Source organism: Vicugna pacos, chromosome 6 (assembly GCF_048564905.1).
Source record: "Vicugna pacos chromosome 6, VicPac4, whole genome shotgun sequence".
NCBI lineage: Eukaryota > Metazoa > Chordata > Mammalia > Artiodactyla > Camelidae > Vicugna > Vicugna pacos.
The window spans coordinates 93955769-93981972 of record NC_132992.1 but is presented as its reverse complement, the minus strand read 5'-3'; the positions used below and the strand labels follow the sequence as shown (position 1 = coordinate 93981972).

The following is a 26204-nucleotide window of genomic DNA, read 5'->3' as shown; positions in this document are numbered from 1 at the left end:
GCTGTCACACCTCATTTTGGAATAAAACCTGTTTGCCAGTGTCTTCTGGTAAATTCCAGATGCCTCGTCTGTGTTCAGAGGACAGGCTCTGAAGGCCACTGCCACTGAGGCAGGTGTCCCTCCTGCAAGCTGCGCCCCCCCCACGGCTCCAGGATGCAGTGCAAACAAAGCCTCATCTTTTTTTTTCATTTTTTCTTCAGGTTCATTAGGATGTAATTGACACGCAGCCTGTGTAAGTTTAAGATGTGCAGCATAATGATCTGACTTACAGACATCGTCAAATTACTAGCACAGTTTAGTGAACATGTGTCATCTCATACAGATGCAAGATCTCTTCATCGTGAGCCTCACCATTCTATAACCACGTAATTCTATTTTAAACAATGCTGACCTCACAAGAAGTTAAACAGAGGGACACGGTCCACAGCAAGCTGTCCAGGAAAACTTTGGAAACAGGCTCGGCCTCACTGGAGTGAGTGGGAAAAGTTCTCCGAGGCACCTCCACATCCTGAGGTCTGACACACGCTGCACTTGCCTCTGGGCCTGCATGCGTAAGCCTCCCAGGACGGCTGCGCTTCCGCAGGGCCTGGACCCGAGGCCTCCGATAACCGGGCCCATCGGTCGCGTGAGGGCGTGATAACACTGCAGGAGGCTTACAGGCCACTCGGCAGCCAGTGTCCAAATCAGTCCCATCAGTGGAGTCAAATTTTTCAGTGAAACTTTATTAATATTTTTATATTGTTCTCTTTCAAACTGGTATAATTCAAAACCACAGAAAACAGGACACTGTGCTTGGGTTTTATTTACCATCACTTCTGCGGCTGACAGCCAGCCTGGCACCCATGGTCAGGACGGAGCCACATGGGCCACGCACGGCACAGCAGGACCCGCGCCCTCCCAGCCTGCCCTGCCCGGGAACCTGTGTGAAATGAGTTCCTCTACGCGGCTGCTTCCCATGGAAACTCGGATGCCAGGTGGGCTCCTAACTGCTGGTCTTCTTTTGCTTCAGTCTAAGCTTTTTCCGAATCCTGTCCAGGGCCACTTTTCCCATGAAGAAGGTGATGGCAAAATTACGCCTGTACCAGTCCCTGCAGAGGAACAGGACAAGCACATGTGACCCACTCCAGGACCTGAGGACCAGCACCCGGGCACTAGGGGTGGGTGCCCAGCCTGACTCATCCCCCTTCCTCACTCTTCCTTTCCCGCCCTCATTAAAGCTAAACTGTCCACAAAAGGCTCCCTCCTTCCTTCCTTCCTCCTGGACCTTCACCAGGCTGAGAACAAGGCTCAGGAGGGATGTGCCCAGTGCACCCCAACCCTGCTTTCCCCATTCCTGGAGGCCACTACAGCCTTCCTCTGGTTTTGCTAGATGTCTCCAAAAGAGCCCTTGGAAGCAGCATCCTTGGAGAGACACAGCTGTTGAGTGATGGGGGGTGACCACTGAGTCAAAGGACTGGAGGCTCTGGAGGGACCCGGGGGGACCTTCCTGGCTCCGGCACTTTATTCGCATGAGCAGCACATGACAAAAGTCCTCCATCTGGAGAAGCTGACTTATCACAAGTGCCAACATCACAAAGTTCCACATCCTCTTTTCTAGATGATCTGAACTCTTGGGTAATTTGCGTCTCTAACGAGGTCATTCCGGCGCTTCCCGTACAGACACTGGGGTGGGGCACACACAGACACAGGCTCCCTGGCCCGCTCGACAGAACATGTCGAAACTTGCAAACGCACCGCACTGCCAACCGCTGAACGGGCAAAGCTGGGCAGGCTTCCACAACCGCACGCACACGTTCCAGGCTCGGCGCCAAGCCCTTGGAAGCTGCAACGCCAGCAAGTGTCAGCGCTTTCTGGGCACACGAGCTAACGAGGGAACGTGGAACTGCTCCTCCAGACTGGACTCACGTGACGTGCTGGGTCTCAGTGTGGAGGAAAGGGGACTATCCGAGGGCTTCGGGAGCAACAGCGAGGGGTGAAAATGCTGGTCTTCTGGGCCTTCGCGCGGCCAGACAGAAAGCCCTCCTCCACATGAGAACAAGTTTCATTTCACTTAGGTGAGGCTATAGACGCAGAGCAAAGCCCCAAACAAGAAAGGCTTCCAGGCAAAGAAACCAGAATCCCGTCAGGACTGCAGTCCTTAGTTATTAAGGAAAAGCCAGATTCCACTGCACAGACAGCTTGATTTGATAAAACGTAGTGGGAAAGACAAACTAAGCTTTTCCTGTTCCCGCAGAGGGGCGTTCAGGACCCACCGCTGCCGGGATGTGTCTCTGCTCTGAGTGCCCCACAGAGCGCACCCAGCTCTGCAAGGTGCAAACGTGCTGCGTCCACACCAGAAACCAAAGGTCCAGAGAAATGCACTGAACACCGGCTGACCGAATAACTTACCTAGTTCAGAGTTCATCAGCAACAGACTGCGGGTGTTGGGGAACCAGCCTTTATACCCGAGTGCACGCTCACGAGCCCCTCCAGCCTCGACCTCTGCCCCGCTCTCTTGACCCTGCCCCTCCTGCCCCACCCGACACTGTCACGCTCTGTGTTAAAGCAGACCTCAAACACCATGCCGCTCACTTCACCTGGACATATGCACCGTGAAGCAGTGTCCAACCCTTTTTTAGAAACACACAACCACAGCACCATCACTGCATGTGAGAAAATGAATGATAACTTGTCAACAGTCACTGTTTAGTCTCCTCCGATTGTCAAAAATAAATGTCTTTTTACAGGTGGTTTGTCTGAATCAGGATCCAAACAAGGTCTACACACTGCATAAAGTCTCTTTTACTCTCTGCCAGTTCCCCCTCCTTTTTTTTAAATCCTAGTTACTCGTTGAAACTGGATCATTTGCCTTGTAGAATTTCCAACATTTGGGACTGCAACTCAGGTTATTATTTACACGTGGTCTGTGAACCCCTTCTCAACCCCACAGACACACTTTGGCCTCTTTCCTGTACACTGGCTTTAGGCTTGGGCCTCACTAGACCCCAGTCCACTTGTTTGGGTGGGAGCTCCTCACAGCAGCACTTCCCCCCAGTCTCAGAGGCACGCAGGCAGCACCCCATGGGTCAGGAGTGGTCAGCCTGGTCCATCCGTTATGAAGTCCCCTTCAGCCTCCCCACCCACGTGGCTGCGGGTGACCATGCCCGGGTCGATTATTTCACTAGGAAAGTGGTAATGTTCTAGCTCCGTCACTCCTGCTGCCTCAGCTGTCAGTCTGCTACAAGAAAAATGCCCCTCCACTTAGCTACCCTGAAATACCGTCGGCACAGGGAAGGCAGGAGAGGTGAGCATTCTTTGGAATGTCTCCTTCACTTATCGATTTTCAGGGTAGTAAGCTGGCTGCCCAGCCACATCCCGAGGTGACTCCAAGCCTGTCAGTATCATCATGATCCCAAAGATGTTTGTACACGTGATACATTTTTAATCCACAGCAGTCGTTTTGTGTGGCTGAAATGGCTTCGTCTGTGACCCACGGGAGCCCCTCGAGTTGCCTCCTGCACTGCTCTCACGTGACACCACCCTACCCGGTCTCTGAGCCTCTTTGCTTTCTTACCCCTTGTGCTGTTCCTACCCCAGACCGTGCTTCTCAGAGGAGCCCATGTTCCATTAGTGGGAAGTGCTGTTTAGGATCTCTGGTCCATGCAATAGGGAAGCAAACTGCTACGGGGCTGCCATGCAAATAGATTGAAACACAGTATCGTTTAAAAGGGCAAAACCAGTGGGGAGGGTATAGCTCAAGTGGTAGAGCACATGCTTAGCATGCATGAAGTCGTGGGTTCAATCCCCAGCATCTCCACCAAAAAATAAATAAACCCAACTGCCACCTGCTGCTAAAATAAAATAATTAAGTAACACAGTAATAAAAAATAAGATATTAAAAAAAGAATTGGAGCTAAAAGTGCAAAAACTAAGTTGATAGCAACTTCTACTTTTAACATAAGCATGAATGTTGTTAAATTCAGGCAGGGAAATAATCCTGCCCAGAATGGATGTGATATTCAAATTTTCAGGAAGAAAGTAAACACCTACCTGTTATAACACATGTGCTTCCGAAAATTTTTACTTAAAAATTCTTTGTAAAAGTCAGCCATTTCTTCTGCATTCAGTGTTGCTTTTTGACCTGAAAATTAATTTCAATTAATCAAAATTGCTTAATTGGTTCTAAAGAAATTATTAAAGGTAATAAAGGAGTTCAGCACGGTTGCAGGACACAAGATCAATATTCACGTATCAACTGTATTTCTATACATTTGCAAGAAACAATCTGAAAATGAAATTAAGAAAACAATTCCATTTACAATAACATCAAAAAGAATAAAAGACTTAGGGATAAATTTAAGAAGGGAAGCGTAAGACTTACACATGGAAACACCACGCAACATAGTCGAAAGAAGTGAAAGACCTGAGCAAATGGAAAGACCTCCCACATTTATGGTTTCAAAGACATAACGCTGTTAGGGTGACACACCCCCGAAAACGACCCACAAGTTCAGCACAAACCCTATCAAACCTCGGCCGGCTGGCTGGCTGGCTGCCTGGCTGGCTTTCTTTCTTTCTTTGCAGAAATTGGTAAGTGGATCCTAAAATTCATATGAAAATGTAAGGAAACCCAGTGGCCAAAACAATCTTGAAAAGGAAGAACACTGGTGGAGGACTTACACTTGTCATATTCAAAACGTACTATAAAGCGACAGTTATCAAGACAGTGTGGTACTGGCAGAAGGACGGACATACATATCAGCACAACAGCACTTAGATTCCAGAAGTAAACCCCGACATTTGTGGGAAGTGATTTTCCACAAGGGTGCCAAGACAATGCAACGGGGATGGACAGTCTTCTCGACAAACAACGCCTAGGACAACTGGATATCTACATGCAAAAAAAAAAAAAGGGCGGGGGAGAAGGTACAGGTCAGTGGCAGAGCACATGCTTAACATGCACAATTTCCTGGGCTCCATCCCCAGAGCGTGCCTTAAAAAAAAATAATAATTTTTTTTTAAAAAGGATCAATCCCTATCTCACCACCACAAGTAAAATAACATCAAAATGGCTCAAAGGTCTAAATGTAAGAGCTAAAACTATAAAATTCTCAGAGGAAAACGTGCAAATCTTTATCACCTTGAATTAAGCAATGCATTTTAGTTAAACATGACACCTAAAGCACAGGCAAACAGAGAAAATAGATAAACTGGACCTCATCAAGATGTAGAACTTCTCTGCTTCAAAGAGCACTACTGAGAAAGTGAAAAGATAGCTTATGGAATGCGATAAAATATTTGCAAATCATCCTTCTAATACAGGTTCTAAAACCCAGAGCATGTAAAGTACTCTTACAGTTAGTCAACAATAAAGAGAGAAATAATCCAATCTTAAAATGGGCAAAGGATCTGAATAGACATCTCTCTAAAGGAGACATAGAAATGGCCAAGTAGAACATGAAAAGATATTCAACATCATTAGTCCTTAAGGAAATTCAACTCAAAAAGAGTGAGATACCACTTTACACCCACAAGGATGACTACAATCAAAACCCTGACAATCACAAGTGCTGATGAGGATGTGGAGATTCTGGGACCCCCATACACTTACTGGTGGGAATGAAAAACGACTTTGGAAAACAGCTCGGCAGTTCCTCAAAAAGTTAAGCACAGAGTTATCAGTTGACCCCACAATTCGACAATAGGTATATATATGACTGTTCATAGCAGCATTATTCATAATAGTCAAAAAATAAAAACAAGCCAAATGTTTGTCCGTCAACTGACGGATAAACAAAATGAGGTATATCCATATAATGGAATATTATTCAGCCACAAAAAGGAATCTTCGAAGTACCGACACATGCTTCCGAACTGGATGGACCTTGAACACACTCTTTAGTGAAAGAAGACTGTGCATTACAGGCAGACCTTGGAGATGTTGTGGGTTCCGCTCCAGATCACCACAATGAAGGAAATACTGCAGTAAAGCGAGTCACACAGTTTTTCTGGTTTCCTAGTGCATATAAAAGTTATGTTTACACTGTACTGTAGTCTATTAAGTTTGCAACAGCATGTCTAAAAAAAATACATTCCTTATACAAAACACTACTGTTGGAAAAATTGCACCAATGGATACACTCTATGCAGGCCTACCACAAACATTCAATTTATAAAAAACACAGTCTCTTCAAAGCACAACAAAGCAGAGCTCAGTGAAACGAGGTATGCCTGTATACGATGCCATTTATCTGAGAATGTCCAGAACAAGCAAATCCACAGAAACAAAGTAGATACGTGGCTGTCAGGGGCATGTGGGAGGAGGAACTGCGACTGCCTGCCAGTGGATATGGAGTTTCTTTTTGGGGTGATGATGAAAATGTTCTGGAATTAGTGGTGATGGTTGTACAATTTTGTGAACACCAAAACCACAGAACTGTACACTTTAAAAGTGTGAACTTTATGGTGTGTGAATTGTATCTCAGTAAAGGAAAAAAGACTTGAGGGGGGAAACACCTTCTTTACCACTAGACCCTAATGGTTATAGAGTAACTAATTTTCCTCACAACTGACACATCCATAGGCGTGGACCTATCAGTGTGTGGGAGGTTTCCTCACTTAGAGACCAACGCTTCCTGAGCTCCTAAGGAAGGACCCTGAGCTACCGGTGTAGGGGTGTCAGATGTTGCCGAACTTGGTTGCATCCTGGGATGGACAGCAGCCTAACCGTTCCACCTCCGAGTCAGTGAGCACACGCTGAACCAGGTGACACACCAGGTGCTGGTGGGGACTGATGACACAGGGACAGACCCAGTCACCCCTGTGGCAGGAGATGCCAACTGCAGCGCCCACTCTCAGGGCTCCCCCCGCCCCACACTCACACGACTTGAAAGGCCACATAGGACAGGAACCACAGCCTGCCAGTGTCGGGGGTGGGCAGGACCGCACAGCAGCCCAGGGGCCAGTCTCTGGACACCCAGCAATGGCTCAGGGGAGAAGGAATGAGACCACATGGGAGGGGGCACTCTGGCTTGGAAGCTCTAAGCCCCGAACAGGCACGACACCCAGGCTCCTGTACTTCAGAGCAGCCCCACATAGAGATGCCCCCCTCTGGTTCCTCCCAGGGTTTAACCCACTCGCCCCCAACAGGTGTTGTCTCCAAGCAGACGCCATGCTTCCTGGCCACACAGCCGATGCCGATGCTTCAGCCCCATCTGGGATTTGTGGAGACAGAGGGAGAGCTGGGAGGGGTACCCCAGGGCATGTTTTCACAGATATGGGAGGGAAAGCGGCCAACCCAAGACTCACACAGCAGGGAGGCAGATGCTCAGACTGCAGGGCACAAGCAGGTATCCCTCATACAAAGACTGGCGCCACCCCCCCCCAGCCTGGCCGTGGGCCTATATGTCGCCTGGACTCCCAATGCCTGAGCAAATGGCCGTTTATTCCAAGTGTCCTGGCTCCTCTGACCCAGCCTCCTGCCACTCCTCAAAACCTCCATCTAGAAGATTCTCTCCCGGACCTCCCTCCAGCTGCCTCCCCTTAAGAGAGGCCTTCCCTGAGGCCTCCGTTTAAACTCCTGCACCTCCTCACTTCCCTGCTTTTCTCTGCCAGTGGTCAACACACCCAGGAGTGCAGAGTGTACTGACTGAGCTGTTTGTCTGCTGGTCATGCGGGGAGGTCAGCTCTGCAAAGGCAAGACCATGGTTCTGTCTCATCCACACTAGTCCCAGGGACTAGCCCGGGATATGGCAGGTACTCAGAAGTACCTTAATCAATGAACAGATGGCTGAGAAGTGGGGTGAGGGGGGAACAACCAGCTGCCTGAGGGCTTCCAGGGGAGGTGACAGTCAGGCTGGGTCTTGAAGGATGAATACGATCCCACAGGGCAGAGACAGGGGAGGGGCATAGGCAGAGGAGAGGCACAGATGTGGCTAAACGCTGAGTGGTGGGGGGCAGGCAGGGCTGGCACGCCATGAGGGGCCACAGATCGGAGACCCCGGCTTCGGGCAGCGAGCGAGCACGCTGGCCCCCGAGCACCAGTGTTTTCTGAGCCAGGAGCGGGTTTCCGCCAGTTTGTTCCCTCCAGCCAGCCTCCCGGCCCTTCTCTCCCTGGCCTTCCGCACAGAGGAGGAGCTGAAGAGGGGGGACAGGTCCGCCCGGCAGTGGTGGTTAGGGCGGCTCCACGGGGAAGGCGTTCTGTCCCTCCCCGGCTGTACGGCTGAACAGTGGCTCTCATCCGGAGGCTGTGGTCACCATGGCACCCCTCACAGGCTACTCTGAGGTGAACTGAGTTGTAGCCTGTGCGGCAGGGGTGGGGGGTGAACAGGGCCTGGCCCCAAGAGTGCACTTGATACCCCACTGGCAGAACAGCAGGGGCGCCAGGGTCCCGAGGACAGGCCAGGGCCACTGTCAGCTGGTGTGTCACTCAAACGGTCCCAGGCTGACGCTCAGCATAAAGCAGAAGCACCGTAAACGTCTGCTGAGGAATTCAGGTTGCACACCTGTTAGCCCTGCAGCAATGAATCTGAGCAAAACTAAGTAAAGAAAGAGCTAAAACGACCCAGCTCACTGCACGCTCGCTGAAAACCCACCACCAGCCAGCGTCGACCCACCCACGGCGCCCGCCCCACCCCGCCCGCACGAACACCTCAGCAGCGAGGGAGCCAGACGCAGGAGTCCTCCCACGGCACCTGAGACCTCATCCGGGACGGGCAGGGTTGAAGTCATGGGCCCTGCCCTCTGCACTTGAAGTCGGCAGCTCCCTGCACTGCTGCAGAAGCTTCCAGGGAACCTCCAGCGAGCAGGCGGGCCGTGCAGCCTTGTCCAATGTGAAGTGACTGAATACTCAGACTCTTCCCATTCTGAGGCAAAGAAGGGCGATGCTGCATGGGACACAGAGTGAGCCTTCTCCCGTTCTCCTCTAGGACGCTCCGTGGTCATACTTCCCTGCTTCTTGGCATACGTGTACTTCATGCAACTCAGCCCTTCGGGAAGGGAGCTGGGCATCTTCTACGCCACCAGCGACCGACGAGCAGTGCCCTGTCAATGTGACTCCCGCACTGCCGAGTCCAGTCACTGAGAACATCCTCACCTTGGCTCAGTAAGCATAAAATGATGCTTAGGTGCGGTTTTAAAGTGCACTACTGAATCTATAGTTCGAGCAAATTTTTTTCTTATAGTCACATTATGCATCTGTATGTGTCTTATTATGCCTACAGACTTGTTAAGGCTTTTCATAAAGTCCACACTGCCTCTTCCACTGTGCCACAAATGCCCCCTAGTCTGCTGTTCACGTCTGACTGGTTTTCTGGACGCTGACTCCTTTGTCTGCCTGGCCCTCCGGTTTGCTGGGCAGTCTGAGCGCTTCCTGCATCTCGTCTCCATGGGGAACCCTCGCTCCTTCAACACAACCCCCGCCCCTCAGCCTCTGCCAGTCTTGGGGCACTCAACTCCCTGCTGGCTGGCCCTGGCCTGGGAAAAGCCTCAGGCTGGCTACTTCCATGAACTTGGGAGGTATAAAGTGGGAGGTGGAGGAAGCCGGTCTACAGTAAGACAAGGCTGAAGCAGTGGGGTAGAGAGGGGATTAAATGGGAGGAGGGAGGACGTCCCAGGTCCCTCTGGTGCCAGCGTCCAAGCACAGGCCGTGCCTGAGCCCAGCTCTGCCCTGGTCCTGGTCCTGGCCCTGAGCCACATCCGTGTCCCCTCAGCAAACGCTCCTTTCCAGAAGGATACATCACGGGGAGTCTTAACCCATCCCGACGCGGCCAGTTTTCATACTCTTAAATCTTCCCATCTTTACTTTCAAGCAGGGAATCGTCACCCCTCCAGATAATGGAGGGTCACTTTTATTTTGTTAGACTGTCTACAACCAGGAACGATGTATTTAACTTTTTAATCCACAAAAAATTTATTTTTAATAATTAACTTTTTGATCCATTGGAATACGTGAGTCTAAGTTTATCCTTTCAAGCCAAAAGTAATTAGTTTCTTCAACATCATTCAGTAAACAAAACTCCTCTTCCCTGGGCTCTGTGGGCCCCTGTACTCAGCTGCCAAACCGCACACTCGGGCCCCCGGGGGTGGCGCGCCCTCTACCGCCCACTCCTCCCACTGCGGCAGTGAGCGTTTGAACAGCTGGCAGAGCAGGCACCTCCCTTCACGTGTCCTTTCCTCAATCCATTCTTTCCATTTTCTGAAATCTAATAAAGGCCTGTCTTTCAAAAGGAATCTCAATGTTATTAAAATAATAAGACTCAAAACAACCTGATGACACACTGACTGCCATGTCTGTGGCCCACACAGCCCAAAGCCTCGCCGACCAGGGTGGCCAGGACAGCGCAGGGCGAGCTGAGGGCCGCTGTGCAAGGGGAGGTCGGGCAGGCCCCTGGAACCCGACTCCCCAGGTCAGGACCCAGGCTGCTCCACGCACTCGCTGTGCAATTTTGGTCAAATACCCTGCCCTCAGGCTCCTCATCTGTAAAATGGTAAAAGTAACAGCACTTACTTCACTAGGTCATTGCAGGGAATAAAACAGAATGTTTAGGCAAGGACTTGGCACGGCCCCAGCACAGCCCAGCCCAGAGCTGTGTGTAGACACAAGAGCCCAGCCTCGTGACAGTGCTGCCTAAGAAAGCCTTCCCGCCACCCAGCACCGGCCTGGCCAGGGCTCAGTGAGCTGGAGAAGGGTCTGATGCGAGTGTGTAAATGTGAGATAGAATGCCTTGGTTGTACCTGTTTGCGGCTTAGCTTTGTATTTGAAAAAAAAAAAAGGAAATAAACTTTAAAATTATTTGTCACCATAAAAATGAAACAAAAATGTAAAAATGTATTGCCCAGCAAAAACCCAAACAACCTGCTAGGACACAGCACCCTTTCCTGCTCGCTCCTGCCCTCCCAGACCCTGGATGCGGCCCGCACCGCGGACAGCAAGGGGCTACTGCGTCTTCCCCAGCCTTGCACTCCAAACGCACCCAGGCCAGACCAAGTCGGCAGGGAGACAGGTGACACCTTAGCCCAACAAAGATCTGGCTTTTGGAGTCAGTGGCCTCCGACTGTTCATCAGAATGTTTCATCAGCAGACACCTGTTTAGCAAACAGTACGATGTGTCACCAAGGTCTAACACCAACCCTAAGAAAAAATGATTCAAGTGCACTAGACTTTCCATCCAGAAAGGAAGGACGGCATGGTAGGCAGGGGGAACGGAGTGAAGGCACATCAAGCACAAAGCACGGGAACCAGACGTGACAGGTGAGATGGGCAGGGGCCGGCAGCCCTCGGTCTAGATGGAGGAGCATGGCTGCCACTCTGCAGTCAAAGGAAATCTAAAAACCTAAGCCAGTGGCCAATGTCACATCAGGATTTTGGGTAGAACATCTGCCCACACCACAAAGAATGGATTTAAGGCAGGAGCTGATAAACTACAGCCGGTAGGCCAAAACTGGCCTACCACCTGTTTTTGTAAATAAAGTTTTATCGAGACACATTCATGCCCATTAATTCATATATTTTCTATGGCTCCTTTCACAGGACAACAGCAGAGTTGAGTCACCGAAGCAGAGACCTAACATGGTTCAGAAAGACCAAATTATCTTCTACCTAGCCCTTCACAGAAAGTTTGTTGACCCCTGATTTAGAGACTGGGGGCGAGGGAACCAATTAGGAAGTTACTGTAGTAGGCAGAGAATTAACAAGGGCCTGAATTAAAGCCAGATTTAAAGGACAGGGAGTAGAGGGAGTGCTGAGAAATGTCTAAGAGATAAAGGGGGAGTGGGGGGAGGCTCCCAGGATGACTCCCAGTTTCCAGCTCTTGAGTGGTGGGACCATGAACTGCCATCAGGAATCCAGGAGGAGGAGCCAGGGTGGGAGAGACAGAGGTTGCAAAAGCCATAGGACCTCAGGATGTAGGTCCAAAGGTCGGAAAGAGTCATCCATGAAGACCAAAAATAATGAGGAGGCTGACCTCACCCAGAGAGAGAGGAGGAGCAGGAGGGGGACAGACGTCCACCTCGCTGAAGACACCCTCAGGGCACCTGCCCCAGGGGGCCAGGACTTGCCCCTGAACTTGGTCTACTTCACTCAACATCTTTTCTTTTTATCTTCTCATGTAGCTGCTCAAACAAAAACAGTGTTGGCAGACAAAGAACAAATGAACTGACCTGATTCAGCTCTCAGTCCCGGGCCTTTAGCTTTTAGTCTTGAGTGAATAAACTCTTCTTTTTCCTGAAAGAAAACAGCTATCAGAATCCCTTTCTAGGTGGGGAGGTTGTGCTCAAAGAGGTAGAGCACATGCTTAGCATGCACGAGGTCCCGGGTTCGATCCTCAGTACCTCCTCTAAAAAAAAGCAAATAAATGAGTAAACTTAACTCCTCCCTCTCCACCTCTTTCTCTGTCCCTCCATCTCTCCTGGAGGGGTCTGGATGTGGATTTCCCAAGAAGTGGCCCATCTCACAGCCTGTTTGAAACCATCTGAACTTGGTTAGAAGTTTCATGCTTGAAATAGGATTTGAAAATGAGATGCTTAATGAACTTTGGGAGGTACTGTATGTTTATAAATCCACAGAATAAGATAAACACACTCCGTTTGACTTAGCCCGCAGAAATGGATAAACACATATTGCCTCACAGTCTTTCTTCTGGATTAGAATATTTATGCTTCTTTCTCATATACTTTATCGATGAGTAGGCTCTTAAGAATTCTGAATTCTCAGAAGAATAACAGCATATCCCAGAAGCACACAAGACACGCACATGTGAAAGACACAGTTGTAGTTCTGGCTCTGCTACATCCTGCATTTCCCTGAAGGTCTCCAGATCTGTGATTCTACTAACGACCAATATTTCTTCTGTACAGTTACATGTTGATTCTAAAATTACATACATATGAACATATACACGTACATGTACACAGGGGAGAGAGACAGACGCTATCAAACTGTAAGGCAAAGCATATACTAAGGATGTAGCGCCCCCAAGTGGCCAACTGTATCATTTCCCATTCTAACATGAAACCTAGACTTACCTTATGAAAAGTCAAATTCTGGTTTGCCCAGAACTGTTGGTTCCATTCTTGTGTTTCTTGTCTTAATTCTCTCAGCTTTTGTTCTAATGGTGATTCATTTTCAGGGATGTAAAAGTGAACAGGTCGAAGGTTTGAATATTTATCTGGGGGTCCTATCCAATCATGGCAAGATTTTCTCGGAGGGCAGAATCTTGAGATCTTTAACAAAATACATGGGATTAATATACGACTAAGAAAAACCCCAGTATCATAAGATGAACACTCGAGGTTTATTAAAGACCCACGTTAGCTTCCTCTTTTGAAGATTATGTGCCAGGGAATATCAAAATTAAAAGAACTGTAATGAATATCATTAACACTATATCAAACTCGTTCAGCAGCGGTGCTGGACTAAGTCAACATCCTACGGCAGAAAAACAATGTCAACCTGCACTTTGCACCACAGACAAAACTTAACTCAAAGAGAATCAAAGGCCTAAAATGTAAAACTATAAAACCTCTAAAACACAATAAAAATTTTACAACCTCACATTAGGCAAAGATTTCTCAGATACAACACCAAAAGCACAATCCACAACACAAGAAACAGATGAACTGGACTTCACCAAAGTTAAAATCTTCTGCTTCCCTAAAGACACTACAAAGAAAATGAAAAAGCCAACCACAGACTGGGAGAAAATATATGTAAAGCTGTAAAAAGGACTTGTTTCCAGAACATATAAAGATTTCTCTAAGCTCCATAATAAGAAAACAAACACCCCAATTATAAAACAGGCAAAATATCTAAATAAAAGTTTCTCTGAAGAAGTTATACAGACGGCAAATAAGCGCATAAAAAATGCCCAACCTCATTAGTCATTAGGGAAATGCAAATCAAAACCATGATGAGATACTACCACATGCTTATTAATACGGCTAAAAAAACCCACAAAAAAATCTGCCAAAACTAGTGCTGTCAAGGATGTAAAACAATCGAGCTCTTAAACGTTGCTTGTGGGAATGCAAAACAGCACAAACACTTTGGAAAAAAGGTTGGCAGTCCACCATGAAAAATTAAACACACACTCAACATAAACCCAGCCACCCCTCCCTCCCCAGGTTATTAATCCAAGACACATGGATATGTATTTTCACACAAAACCCTGGATGTGACTGTTTAAAGTGGCTTTTTTTATAGCTGCGCAAATCTGGAAACAGCCCAAGAGCCCTCCCCCTGCTGCATGGTGAGGACATGTGGTGGGCACTCCTCCACCAGAGGGACCACAGGCAACGCGGTGAATATCCCATCACCGTGAGGCCACACTCTGGATGGTTCTGGTCACAAAGCATCCGGGGAAGCCAGGTGCGCGTGGAGGAAGGGGCTGACCATAAAGGGATTCTCCAGGGCAGTAAACGTGTTCTGTGTCCTGAATTGTGGTGTACATGTTTGTCAGGAGTGAATTTTCCTGGCTGCGGATTGGACTTCAATAAATCTGACACTAAACTAAAAAGATCAGCTAAGTAATCAAAGATTAGCTCTCCATTTGTTTGTCAGAAGACCAATGTAACCACAGTTCATGAGGGGAAATAACATTCAATCTGGAAATTTCTTGTATCTTACTTATGAAAAAGCAAGCTCTACTGAACCCGCCTCCCACATCCAGAGCAAGAGTACCCCCACCCGCCCTCCCTCCGTGAACAACCAGAAAACCACTCAGCAACAGGAGTGGGCCACCGACAGGTGCAACGCAGAGGACCTCAAAATGACACACGGAGTGGAAGAGCCCGGCACCAAAGAGGACACGATTCCACATGTGTGACACTCTAGAAAAAGTAATCAGATCAAGGCGGAGCGCATGGCTCGAGTGGTGGAGCACGAGCTGAACACGCGTGAGGTCCTGGACTCAATTCCCAGCGCCTCCTGTAAGAAAAGTAAATAAACCTAATTACCTCCCTCCCCCCAAAAATAAAATAATTAAATTAATACAATAATGAATAAATGAAATATTTTTTAAAAGTAATCAGATCAGTGGTTGCCCGGAGTGAGGGGTGGAGTGATGTTACACGTCTTATTGGAGTGGTGACTGCAAGGATTTACACATTTGTCAAAACTCATCAAATGTACACTCAAAATGGGTGCACTAATTTTAGTATATATAAATTACAACTCAATAAAGTCAACTAAAATTATAAAGACAAAAAATTACCACATTGAACAGTTCTTTTGCATTTAGAGGGCACTTCATTCAGGGTATTTCAGTACTTCACTACCACCATTATAAGCTGCCACTTCCAAGGAACTAAAAACAGAGATGCAAGTTTGCAAAATTTAAGATAAGACAGTTCTTATCTTAGACTTGGCTGCTTACTGACAATTTGAAAAATGTAGAATAGCTAATAATTTCACAAATTAATGCAGCTAACCCAGTACAGCTGTGCATTTTGCAATGGCTCACGTGGTGGGAGCATCACAGAGCAAAGGAGGGACCAAGGAGAAGCTCCGTTCTGCCTGTAGCCTGAGCCTTCCTGTCCCCAGTGTGGGTCTGACCCTCTCATAGGTCCCTGGACTAAACCCTTAAAAACTAGGGTAAAGAACCAAGTGTAGACTGATAGGGGAAACCAAGTCACTCTTGAGGAAACACAGCTTGTGCGTTTTCACTTTGATAGCCACCACTAATCACCACCAACGCACACCGAGCAGCCTAAGAACTTGGCGTTAACTGAAGGAGAGTGCTAATTGCAGACCTGCCCGGCGGCACTCCTTGTCTTGGATGCTAGGAGCCTCCTAAGTCTTCTAAATTCCCAAGCAGCCTAAAAACTGAAAGAATGTAAACAGGACAAGGGTAGCAGTGGGTCTGGTTGGGGGCGGGTTACAGAGCTCAGAGCCCACAGAGAACACTTTGGGATGCTGCGTCAGCTCTGGTCACTCCTGAGTTCAGCAGGTCATTAGGTTACAAAATATGCAGGGACACCCACTCACGCAAAAAGCTTGAACCCACACCTGAGAACACAGCTTCCTTTTTTTACCTTTTTTTTTTTGCAGAAATCAGTACACTTTCCCTAAACTCAATATTGTTTAGTTTTTTTTTTTAAGGTAAAATTTGCACACAATGAAACAGACAAATCTTTAGATAGCTTCTGAGTTGTAACACATTACAGCTCTCCCTTCAGGACAACACTGGCACGTATTTTATTACAAATCTGTCATGTTTAGCTCAGCATCAGAATGCTTACTATTTAGAAAATTATTTTGAGTCTAGAATAAGCGAATGAGCAGGAAATGTTGAAAAGTATATATGATTCCTACAGACTTTAGAGATATTTTTAGAAAACTATCTTTTAAAATAAATTCAAAAATTTAAGGATCCTTGACAGATTAAGTAAAATACAGCAGTTGAATGGGGGAAAAATGGATAGAAAACGTTCAATCACTGAAAAGAAGCTGTATAAAATTAAAATTCTGGTGACAATTGTCACTAAGTGGAGTGCTCCCTAAAATTCACCCAAATTTACAGAGCACTGATGGAGCTTAGGCTGGAGGAGGCCCCGGGGACACAAGGAAGGGTCCTGCAGGCCTACTCGGGAGCGGACGTAGGGAACCTACACTCTGAGAGGGTGGAGAGGACAGAAGTCATCCTCAGCGGCTGGTGGTGGTGGCATGGGGGGAGAGTAGGGGCTTCAGGGACAGAAGAATGAGGAGAAGGCAGGGGACGGTGGTGAGGAGCCAGACAGAGCTGCCCTCTGGGCAGTAGCTGCTGGAAAATGTTTAATATGGCTGATGAGCAGCACACACTTTACAAGTAATGATAAAATACATGACACTCCTTGTGAATCCCACGCAGCTGAGCGAGTCTCACAAAGCTTTCGTTAACTTTTAACAATAGCTTTAGTGAGAGATAATTCACATACTACAAAATTAACCCTTTTAAAGTAGAGCTGTGCAACCATCACCATTAATTTCAGAACGTTCCATCCCTCCAAAAAGAAACCCGGTGCCCAAGGGCCTGGGAGCCACAACTCTGCCTGGGGCTCTGTGGGTCTGCTTGTTCCGTACGTTTCACGTAAATGGGATCACACAAGTACGTGCTTTCTGGGACTCACTTCTTTCACTTAACGTGATTTCAAGGTTCAACCAGTTGCAGCATGCGTCAGCCCGTTTCTTTTTATGGCTGGATGACAGTCCACAGGACGGATATAAACACTTTTTATTTACCTGTTTATCAGCTGAGAACATTCGGGTTATTTCCACTTTGGGGCTATTTTCAGCAACGCTGTCATGAACATTCGTGTATTGATTTTTGTGTAGACATCTGTCTTCAGCTCTCTTGGGTGTAAATATAGGCGTTTCCAAAGTGTCTGCACTATTTCACATTGTCCCCAGCAACGTAACCAGCTTCTCCACATCCTCGCCAACACTTGTTGCTGTCCGTTGTCTAACTCATGGCCACCCTAGTGGGGATCAAGTGGCACCTTGCTGCAGCTCTTTCGCTGATTTTTGCTAAGTTTGGTGCAAATAGCCAAAACCTGGCTGCAGGTGACTAACTAGTAGGTGTACTTGGGACACAAAGGCGATTTCAGACTAAGTAGGGTGAACAAGACCCACATCAGACTCACCCATTGCCAACACACAGCGATTTCTCTGATAAACATGGACAGCAGTTTTGGAGACTAGAAGATTATTCCCTCAGTTTTGGTCTGTTCACAATGTGATGTCAACAGACAAGCTATCCCTCTTAATTTACTCCATGTGACAGCTGACCCTTGAACAATGTGGTGATCAGGGGTGAGGAGCCTCCATGTACTTGAAAACCCATGTGCAACTCTACAGCCAGCCCTCCAGATCCCAGGTCCCACACCTGCAGATTCAACCAACCTGGGGGTGTGTGGTTCTATAGAAAAACTCTGAGCATAAGCGGACCCGTGGAGTTCAAACTCATGTTGTTCCAGGGTCACCTGCACCAACATTTCTCCTTCACTTTCCTAAGTCGAGACAATTAACAAACCAATAAATCAAACCCTGACTGGGAGCATTTGCCCATTTGCATGGTGCAATTACTTACACCACGGACAATTTCAAGCCAGCAAAATGATGTTACTGAACAAGGAGTTGGAAAGAGATGCACAGAAATACCATTGTATGCGCTCTCTACCATACAGGGTAACAGATGCAAATAACCTCAAAAGCAGAGATAATTATAATTTAATTTTTAGTAAAGGAGGCAAAACTTCCCCTCTACCCTCTTAGAATCCCCAAATGAGCCTAAGAGTTAAATTAACATAAGACAGATTAACAAAAGAAAAACATAGATTTTTCACATACATATGGGAATCCCCATAGGAAAATGAAGACCCCCAAGTGCCCATATACTAGGCTGAACAAAAAGTTGCCATTGTGGAAAAGTGACTAAAATGTACGGTGAGACTAACCGTTAAGTGTTACTTTAAACAATCTGTTTTCACAGACTTCTTTCAGTCTCTGGTGGTGAGAATGCTTCTTTCCTCCCGATTTAGGGAAGGCAGCTTTCACACAGGAGTTTTACCTTCTGCTTTAGGAAGAAAAGAGCAGGCCAGAGCACCCTCTTTGCACCTGCTGCTCTTCCAGTGCCTTTAGCTCAAAACAATCTTTCTGCCAAAGAGGACTATTTTAGGGTGGCTGGTTCTGTCCTTCAGCACTCTAGAAAGCTAAACCTTATCCCATTATTTAAAGTGCCTGAAAGTATTTTAATTTTCCTAAAGATATTTATGAGGACATAGTTGAAACTTAACAGAATATCCAAAATCATCAACATAATTTTAAAAAGTTTAATTATGTTTCCTATAGTTAATGTCTTGTAGGAGCAAACAAATATAAGTGTGTGTGTATTAGAAAAACAGTAAGGAAATTTTTTCTTAAAGAAAACATTTCTAAAATTCTCTGCAGTTTTTGCCATAAGAATTCTGTCCAATTAGCCTCATTTCCATGCAATAAACATTAGCAAGCTCTGCTGCTTCTGATACTTTTTTTTTAACATCATCTTCAGACTTCTGGAGGATGAAGCTGCTAGAATTAAGATCTTCTACCCACTTTATGTTAGTTTATTTCATGACTGATGCAAATATTTTTACTCAGGTGACTTTCTCGCAGCTGCAGAAGTTGCTAGAGCCTACAGCTGATGACCAAGGGAGTCAAACACTGTCTTTTGAGAAGCCTTCTTCCCTGGCCGAGGGAATAAGTCCAAGGAATTCCAGGCCCAAGCAACACTGAAGCCTGGCACCCCCACCCCTGGCCCTTTACAGGTAGCTGTTCCCAGGTCTGGAGCGGGAGCTGAGGGCTCCAGCTCTGTAATCAGCTGGTGTAAGCAGCTCCAGCCACCTCCAGGATGCCCCCACTCCCACTCCTCCAGCCTGCAGCCAAAGCAATCTCCCCAAAACAGTCACTCTCATGGCGATCCTCCTCCCCTTAAAAACCACCAGTGACTACTCATTACCCTCAGGATAGTCTAAAATCCTCACTGTGGTCTCGCAGACCAGCCGCCCCACCTCTCCTTCCTTCTCCACCCACACAACTTCCTCTAATGACTGGGGACAGCCAGCCTCTGCCCGGCCTCCGCCCTTCCTCAGGAGGTAACACGGCTTCCTCCACTTCCTTGGCTTCCTTGCTCTGAATCCCTCTCCTCAGTGGTGTCTCCAGGGTGTCCTGAGCCCCCAGCAGACTGCAGGCCCATGGGAGCAGGTGGTGACAAGCACTTGTTAGAGGAATATTCTTCGTAGTTCTTAAAAATCTTTCCGGTTCACCTCCTCTATGTCTATGCAAAGAAATCCACTTCATCTTCAGAAACTCTGACTTACAGGAATGACTTGGTGGAGAGACACCTAACAAAGTTTAACTGGGATACTGCAATTACTGATAATAACATAAGAATGTCGAGAAGTTCTGAGCGAGGCAGAAGCCATCGCTGCCAAGTGTTCTTTACATAACTGCTTGCTGTTGAGTTTCTAGGTCTTCCAGGAGACTTTCAAAGGCTCTGCGTGTTCTGGAGTGTGACGTGCACATGGTGGAAGAACGGGGAGGCACTGGTGCAGGTGGACGGGTCAGAGCTGCAGGGGACTTGGGGAGCCAGGCTGACCGGTTGCCAGAGGGGCACCAAAGGGAGGGGGGAGAAGTCGAGACACAGCTGTCACCTCTTCGTGGCCGCTGCTGCTGCAGGTTATAGATGACACAGTTCACACCCCACACCAGCGTACTGCACCTGACCAACCAGTTCAGCATGGCTAATTCTTCTGCATTCATTTCTTCTTGCAGATCTTTGATCATTTTTACTTTTGACTCGTACTTCCAAAGAGTGTCCCTCGCGGGGTCACTGGGAAGCAGGGTTGAGCCTTAAGAGGCTCAGCCAAAGTGGAAACATCTCAGATGAAAGGCCAGCAAGTCCCCCGGAAGGGACTGAGTTCATCCCTCGTGTGTGAAAGTGGCAGGGCCCTGCTGGTCGGGAGACATCCTGGCCTGCTACCTAAGCCCTGAGACCACGCTTCTCAGCATCAGGACTGAAACATATTGACCTGATACAGACTGACTTAAGAATCCTTTTTAGAAAGCACAGGCAGGACTGTCGCACAAAGATCTTTAACGTTTTACCCACCATTCTAAGAACAATGTACGATAACCATGTTTCCCTTTAAAAAAAACCTTACTTTTCTGCAAGTATTTTTGGACTTCTCCCCCAAAGCCTGTGCATCTGCGATGTTTAGATATTCTTAGAAACTGAAGGAGATTCACACAAAGGGACCCAGTGAGTGGAGACAGAAACAGAGCCAGCCTGGGCCCACTGCTGTGAACACTCGCTGCAAGACAGGGCTCCTTCCCCCGCTCCAAGCAGGCTGAGGGGGCTGCAGAGCTGCCTGGGGGTCAGCCCTGCCAGCAGCAAGGGGACAGGGCGGCAGCCTTCACCCTAGCTGCACGTGTTCTCCTGTTTCACCACCTTCCAGAACAGCACCCTACCTCTTCTCTCAGGAAATGCTGAGGAAGTCGTAACACACATAACGAAGCAAGCTCAAAGAGGAGCCAGGGCTGTCCACTTACTTTTCCATATTTATCTCTGAGTTATTACTTATAAACTGCTTTATAGTTGACACGTGAACTTTGCGACCCAACTCTCGGAGTCCCCTCCGTTTCCCACTATAATTCGAGAGACTTTATCTTCAATTATGGCAGAGGTAGTTTCTCTGCTCTCCCCTATAAGCATATATTCTGTCTTTGTTCCCCCAACAACTGCTATTTAAAAGGGAGGAGAAGGGGCTTGGGGGAGGAAGTTCTTCTGTAAAAGAACAAATCCCTCTGAGGTTTGAATAAGCACCATAATTTATGGTTCTCACAGCAAAAGCACAGAACGCACAGTCTCCTGGGCTCGCCGTGGCCGGGATGCGGTGGGGAAAGCACACAGGCCTAACAGTTCCGCTGAGGACTGTGCCTGTTCCTACTTGTCAGACAGAGTTACCATTACTGGGGGGGGGGGGGAGGTGGGGGTGAACCTTCCAGCTCTTTCTCTTTAACTGTGAACTGCCAGGCTGGGCAGTCCGAGCCCGGGCCTGTCCTCTGCAGGCCCAGCCCGGCTCTCCCTCCCTCCCCCTCCCTTTAGGGCAGGCTCCTGAGCTCCCCCGACACGCGCCCACCCTGGGGCCTCTCCTAGGAAGAGAAGTGGGGATTGGGAGTGGGAGATCTTGCTCCCCAGCCCCTCTCCCAGAAGTTGGGTACGTAGCACAAAGGTCCTCTCTGAGGGCAGGCTTCACTGCCCACCGCTGGGAAACCACGGGCAACAAGGACAGGAAGACAATGCTGCAGGAGCTGCTGTTCTCGGCGCTTCCTGGTCTAGAGCCCTGACTCTTCTGGAGTGGTAACTGAGAGCCTTTCCCTGCTGGAGGGCTGGAGGCCCCAGCCTCCCGTCCTAGACGGATGCAGACAAATCAATCGGCACACCAAATCCAGCAGAGCATAAGAGGACCAGTGTGTCAGGACCAAGCTGGGTTTATACTAGGAGGGTAAGGTGAGTTTAACATCAGAAAAGCAATCACCAATGAAGAAGCCTTCTCAAAAACAAAAAAGTCAAATCTGAATGTAGTCAAGGCTCTAGAAGGAACATGTTAAACTGCACCACGGGAATGGAATCAACAGAATCAGGCTGAGGGAAACCCAAGCACACACGCCCTCAGCGCCCACAGAAAAACTGCTGTAAGTAAAGGAAGGGACAGAGGTAAAACCTAAGAAAACTGGAAGCCCATCAGCCAACCACCACGTGCAGACCTTACGTGGGTCCTGACAGACGCAGACTGTGAAAGAAAGCCTTTCTGACATTTGTACGACAGTGGAAGACATTTACATCGGAAATTTGCTGGAATTAAGAATTGTTATACTTTATAGGTGTGACAATGGCATTATGTCTATACATTATATATATTTCCGTATATCCATATCTTTTAAAGATACACACTGAGATACTTAAGAGATGTCACCACATTATCTGGGAAGGGGGGCTGGATGGGGCTAAGGATGAAACAGACAGCCATGAGTGGGTAACTGTGGAAGCAGGGTACTGGATACATCGTAATTCTTTATACTCTTCTATCTTTGTACATGTTTTAAATTTCCCATAAATAATAACAACAAAAAATCAATAAATCAGTGTAATTCTCCATATTAACAGAACAGAGGGAAATCAGATAATCATTTAAGTAGATGAAGAAAAAGCACTTGGTAATGTTGGAACACTGGACTGAGAGTGAAAACCCTGATTTTAGTCCTGACTCTGTTCTGTGATACCAGGCAGGTCACTTTTCCTCCCTGGGCCTCAATTTCCTCATCTTTATAATACAGTTAAAAGATACGGTTTTTAAAATCCTCCCACCTCTGCTTTAATTTGTTTTCCTACTAATTATTGAAAACCTTTTAAATACTAGATATATCCACATTAACCTTAAAATCCTATGACTAGATCTCTCACCAGTTTCTCATTTATCTTGAGTTTCAACTTCTTCCTATGAGGTTTATTCCAAACCTAAACTTGGGGATTTTGGAGGTCATGCTCCTTAATGAAAACATAAGCAAAATATGACACCAGTAGTTCCATTATGTGTTATTTGTAAATATTACCTCTCCATGCTGAGGGCCTGTTTCTTTCTTTTTTTTAATACAAAAATTACTAGAAGAAAATTTTCAGTTCATCATCCTTTGGATAAAGGAACTATATCATGTATATTCCTCATGTGTAAGCCTTAGGATCTTGAAGAAATTATTCAATCTTACTGTGTTTAAGTTTCCTCATCTGTAAAAATGGGATGAAAAAGTGCCTAGTTGACAGAATTTTGAGGCTTAAATAAATTGAAATGTATAAAGCTCTCAGAACAGTGCATGCAAGTGCTTGATAAATGTTAACTATGACTGTAAATGTCAATGAAAGTCACGGCTACAAATATTCATGCATGTACTGTAACTGTGTCCCTAACTTGTGAGCTTATTAGACCTGCCCTTAAGGGTCCTGATGTCATATCTCAAGAAAGCTGGGGGGAGAAAAAACAACTAGACAAACCAAGAAAATAAGTAAATGTCCTGATGTCCAGACTGCATCTGGACCAACTCCATCAGGATCTCTGGGGGTGGGCCCCAGTATTTTTTAGTCTTCCAGATGATTCCAAATATGCAGATGGTATAAACCAATGATATAAAGACACAGGTAGAATAAGCAGGTATGAAGTAGCTAGAGAACACCTGATTTGACAGCTGAGTTTAAGTTGCGTTTGGAAGGAAAAGTGATGCTTAACTCTAAGGTCTACACTGTTTCTCTATTAAAAACTAGTATCCATGCGAGAGGGTAGAGCTCAGTGGTAGAGCGCGTGCTTAGCGTGAACGAGGTCCTGGATTCAGTCCCCAGGACCGCCATCAAAATAAATAAATAAACCTAATTACCCCCCACCGAAAAGTTTTAAAACTGGTACCCAGAGATTAGAGGGGGAAATAAACTGCAGGCCCTAAAGCCGGCCTCCTTAACGCAAGTGGAAAACAAGGAAGTAATGGAAAATATGAGGGTAAACTAGAAATACAGGAATAAAATAGCTCTCTTTAGATAAAGAAAACCAAAGGCTTACAACCTGTTACTTTTAAGAAGACCTAATACTTACAATCAAAGTCTGAAAGACAACAATCTCTCTGTGCTGCAGGAATTTAATTACCTGGAGAACTGATGGGGACAAACACAGAGGAAACACAAACTGCCTTGAGGTGAGAATGATTCTTTAATGTTCCATCCAATATCTAGCCTAATGGGAAACACATCCTAAAAAGAAAACAAAAACAAAAACAAAAACAAAAAGAGCACAAGTCATAAGGCTAGGATTGGGCAGGGTCTGACTCATGAGTCAGCTGCTCCACTTTCAGTGTCATCACAATCATCGCCCTCATGGACCTCAGGCGGTCCAAAGGCATGCAGCACCAGCTTCCTTGACACTTGGACTGGCAAAAGACTGAGAAGTCTCATCCTGAGGATCAGACCCAAGGTAAGACTTCCTTTAATAAAAGGCGGTATGTCAATACAAAAGGCCTCGTCTGGGTGCTGTTCACAAAATAAGTTGGGGTAAGTCCTCCCCCTGGGGCAGTTGTTGGTTGATGTTAAGTTTGCCCTCCCAGAACATTTTCAGATACCTGTTGAGTATCCTTCTACCCAAAGTCTGAGATGCTGAGTGGGTTTCTATGTTCTAGGAACAGAAGTCAGGACTGTGGCCACTGTATCAGGGAACTGAGTCAGAGGCTTGGGGTATGGTGACAGGTTACTCCCTATTTAAACTGTAAACTAGACAGAATTTCAAAGCTGCGTTTATAAAAGCATGCTAATAGCAACAGACCAAAATAAACGAAAATTTACAGGCGAGCATATTTTGGATTTTCTGTTTTAAATACCAAGTGTTGTCTTTTTTTCCCAATACTTTTCTTTCTTTCTTTCTTTCTTTCTTTTTTAATGTAGGTACTGGGGATTGAACTCAGGACCTCCTGCACGATAAGCATGTGTTCTACCCCTGAGCTATTCCCCACCCTCTCGGAATTCTTAATAGACACTTCTTAGTACCCTTCTTTAATTATCGTTTAAAGTATGCGTCCTAGCCTGCCTCTTTAGCCTGTTGGCAAATGAAGTGTTAGTACTTGTACCTTTATTTCATCTGCAGCCCATTCCACACCGTTAGTCGACATTTTCATGTGATAGCTGGAATCAAGGTCCAGGACTCCCTAAAACAAATCATCGTCCTTCTCCAAAGCAGTGCAGTTTTTAAAAACTGCTTGCCACTTGTTGCTGCTGCAGACAGTAATCTCTGCGTATCTTTGGTCAGTGACATGTATATAGGCACGCAGTTTCCAAACCAGAAAAACTATTCAACGTGAAGACCTACAAAACACGATGATAAAATTTGCCACCACTTGAAGAAAAGCACTAATAATTTCAACGAAGCCAAAACACACACGTGAGCTGTGCACACAAGGAGCTCTTTAAAAATAAAAACTAACCATACTAGACGAGAAACAGGTACGTATAAACTTGCTAGCTGACTCTGCTATACTTCACAGAAGTTCTGTCAACAGACCCGGGAGTGGCGGCGGCACCGTCAGTTCCATCCGACCAAGGAAACTTGGGGGCTCCGGGGCCAGGAGGTCTGCGCACCCCTCGAGCCGGGGCCTCCCCACTCTCCATCCGCCGGGCCCCCCAGGCCGCGTACGCTGCTCCGTGCCAGGCCCCGGCCGGCTCGGGGACGCTGCTCCCGGGGAGCTCAGCCAACGCCGCCAGCGGGCGACACAGGGGAGCGGGGCCCACAGGTGTCCCTGAGGGACGCGCCCGGGTCTGCCGCCCCTTGCGGCCACCCCTCCCAGCCCAACCTCTCCGGGAACCCCGCTTACCCGGCTGGGCGCCACATCCCTGCGCTCGGTGCCGCGCTCGGGGGCGAGCTGACAGCCGCGGCCTGTGAAGGTGCGGCAGAGAACAGGGAGAAGGGTCTTCCTCCCGGGCCGTAAAGCCGCCATGGTGTCCCCCGCCCGCTCCCGCGGCGCACGGCAGAGTCGCGACGGCGCGAGGGGCTGCCTTACGGCAAGGTCGCGAAGCCAGTGGGAGGGGACGACACGGCCGACCGTGCGCTTTCCCCGCGTGTGACAGGCTGCGGAGGCGGCCGGACGGCGTGGGGGCGTCTGGCGGCGGCTCCCGGGCTCCTGCCAT

At 47.5% G+C, this 26204-nt stretch overlaps 1 protein-coding gene across 4 annotated transcripts; it reads right to left on the bottom strand.

Moving 5' to 3' along the window:
* Positions 1-701: 701 nt before the first annotated feature.
* On the bottom strand, positions 702-26204 carry COA8 (cytochrome c oxidase assembly factor 8). 4 transcript variants are annotated; one of them, XM_072963825.1, is made up of 6 exons: positions 25892-26112; positions 13003-13200; positions 12139-12202; positions 4030-4120; positions 3554-3668; positions 785-1088 (listed from the first exon to the last, which is right to left on the bottom strand). In XM_072963825.1, the coding sequence occupies exons 1-5, from the start codon at positions 26012-26014 to the stop codon at positions 3587-3589; spliced, it is 558 nt and encodes a 185-aa protein (XP_072819926.1). In that variant the 5' UTR covers positions 26015-26112; the 3' UTR covers positions 785-1088; positions 3554-3586. The 4 variants fall into 4 exon arrangements, with proteins under 4 accessions (XP_072819928.1, XP_072819926.1, XP_006216935.1 ...); XM_006216873.4 differs by lacking the exon at positions 3554-3668 and having other exon boundaries at positions 25892-26108; XM_072963826.1 differs by lacking the exons at positions 3554-3668; positions 25892-26112 and adding an exon at positions 14739-14902.

Excerpts from the sequence above, each read along its gene's own strand:
- COA8 (XM_006216873.4), bottom strand. The coding sequence starts at position 26,014 with ATGGCGGCTTTACGGCCCGGGAGGAAGACCCTTCTCCCTGTTCTCTGC. Across the intron at positions 13,201-25,891 it reads GGGATGTGGCGCCCAGCCGG|ATCTCAAGATTCTGCCCTCC; the intron begins GTAAGCGGGGTT and ends ATTTTGTTAAAG. Across the intron at positions 1,089-4,029 it reads AAGCACATGTGTTATAACAG|GGACTGGTACAGGCGTAATT; the intron begins GTAGGTGTTTAC and ends GTTCCTCTGCAG.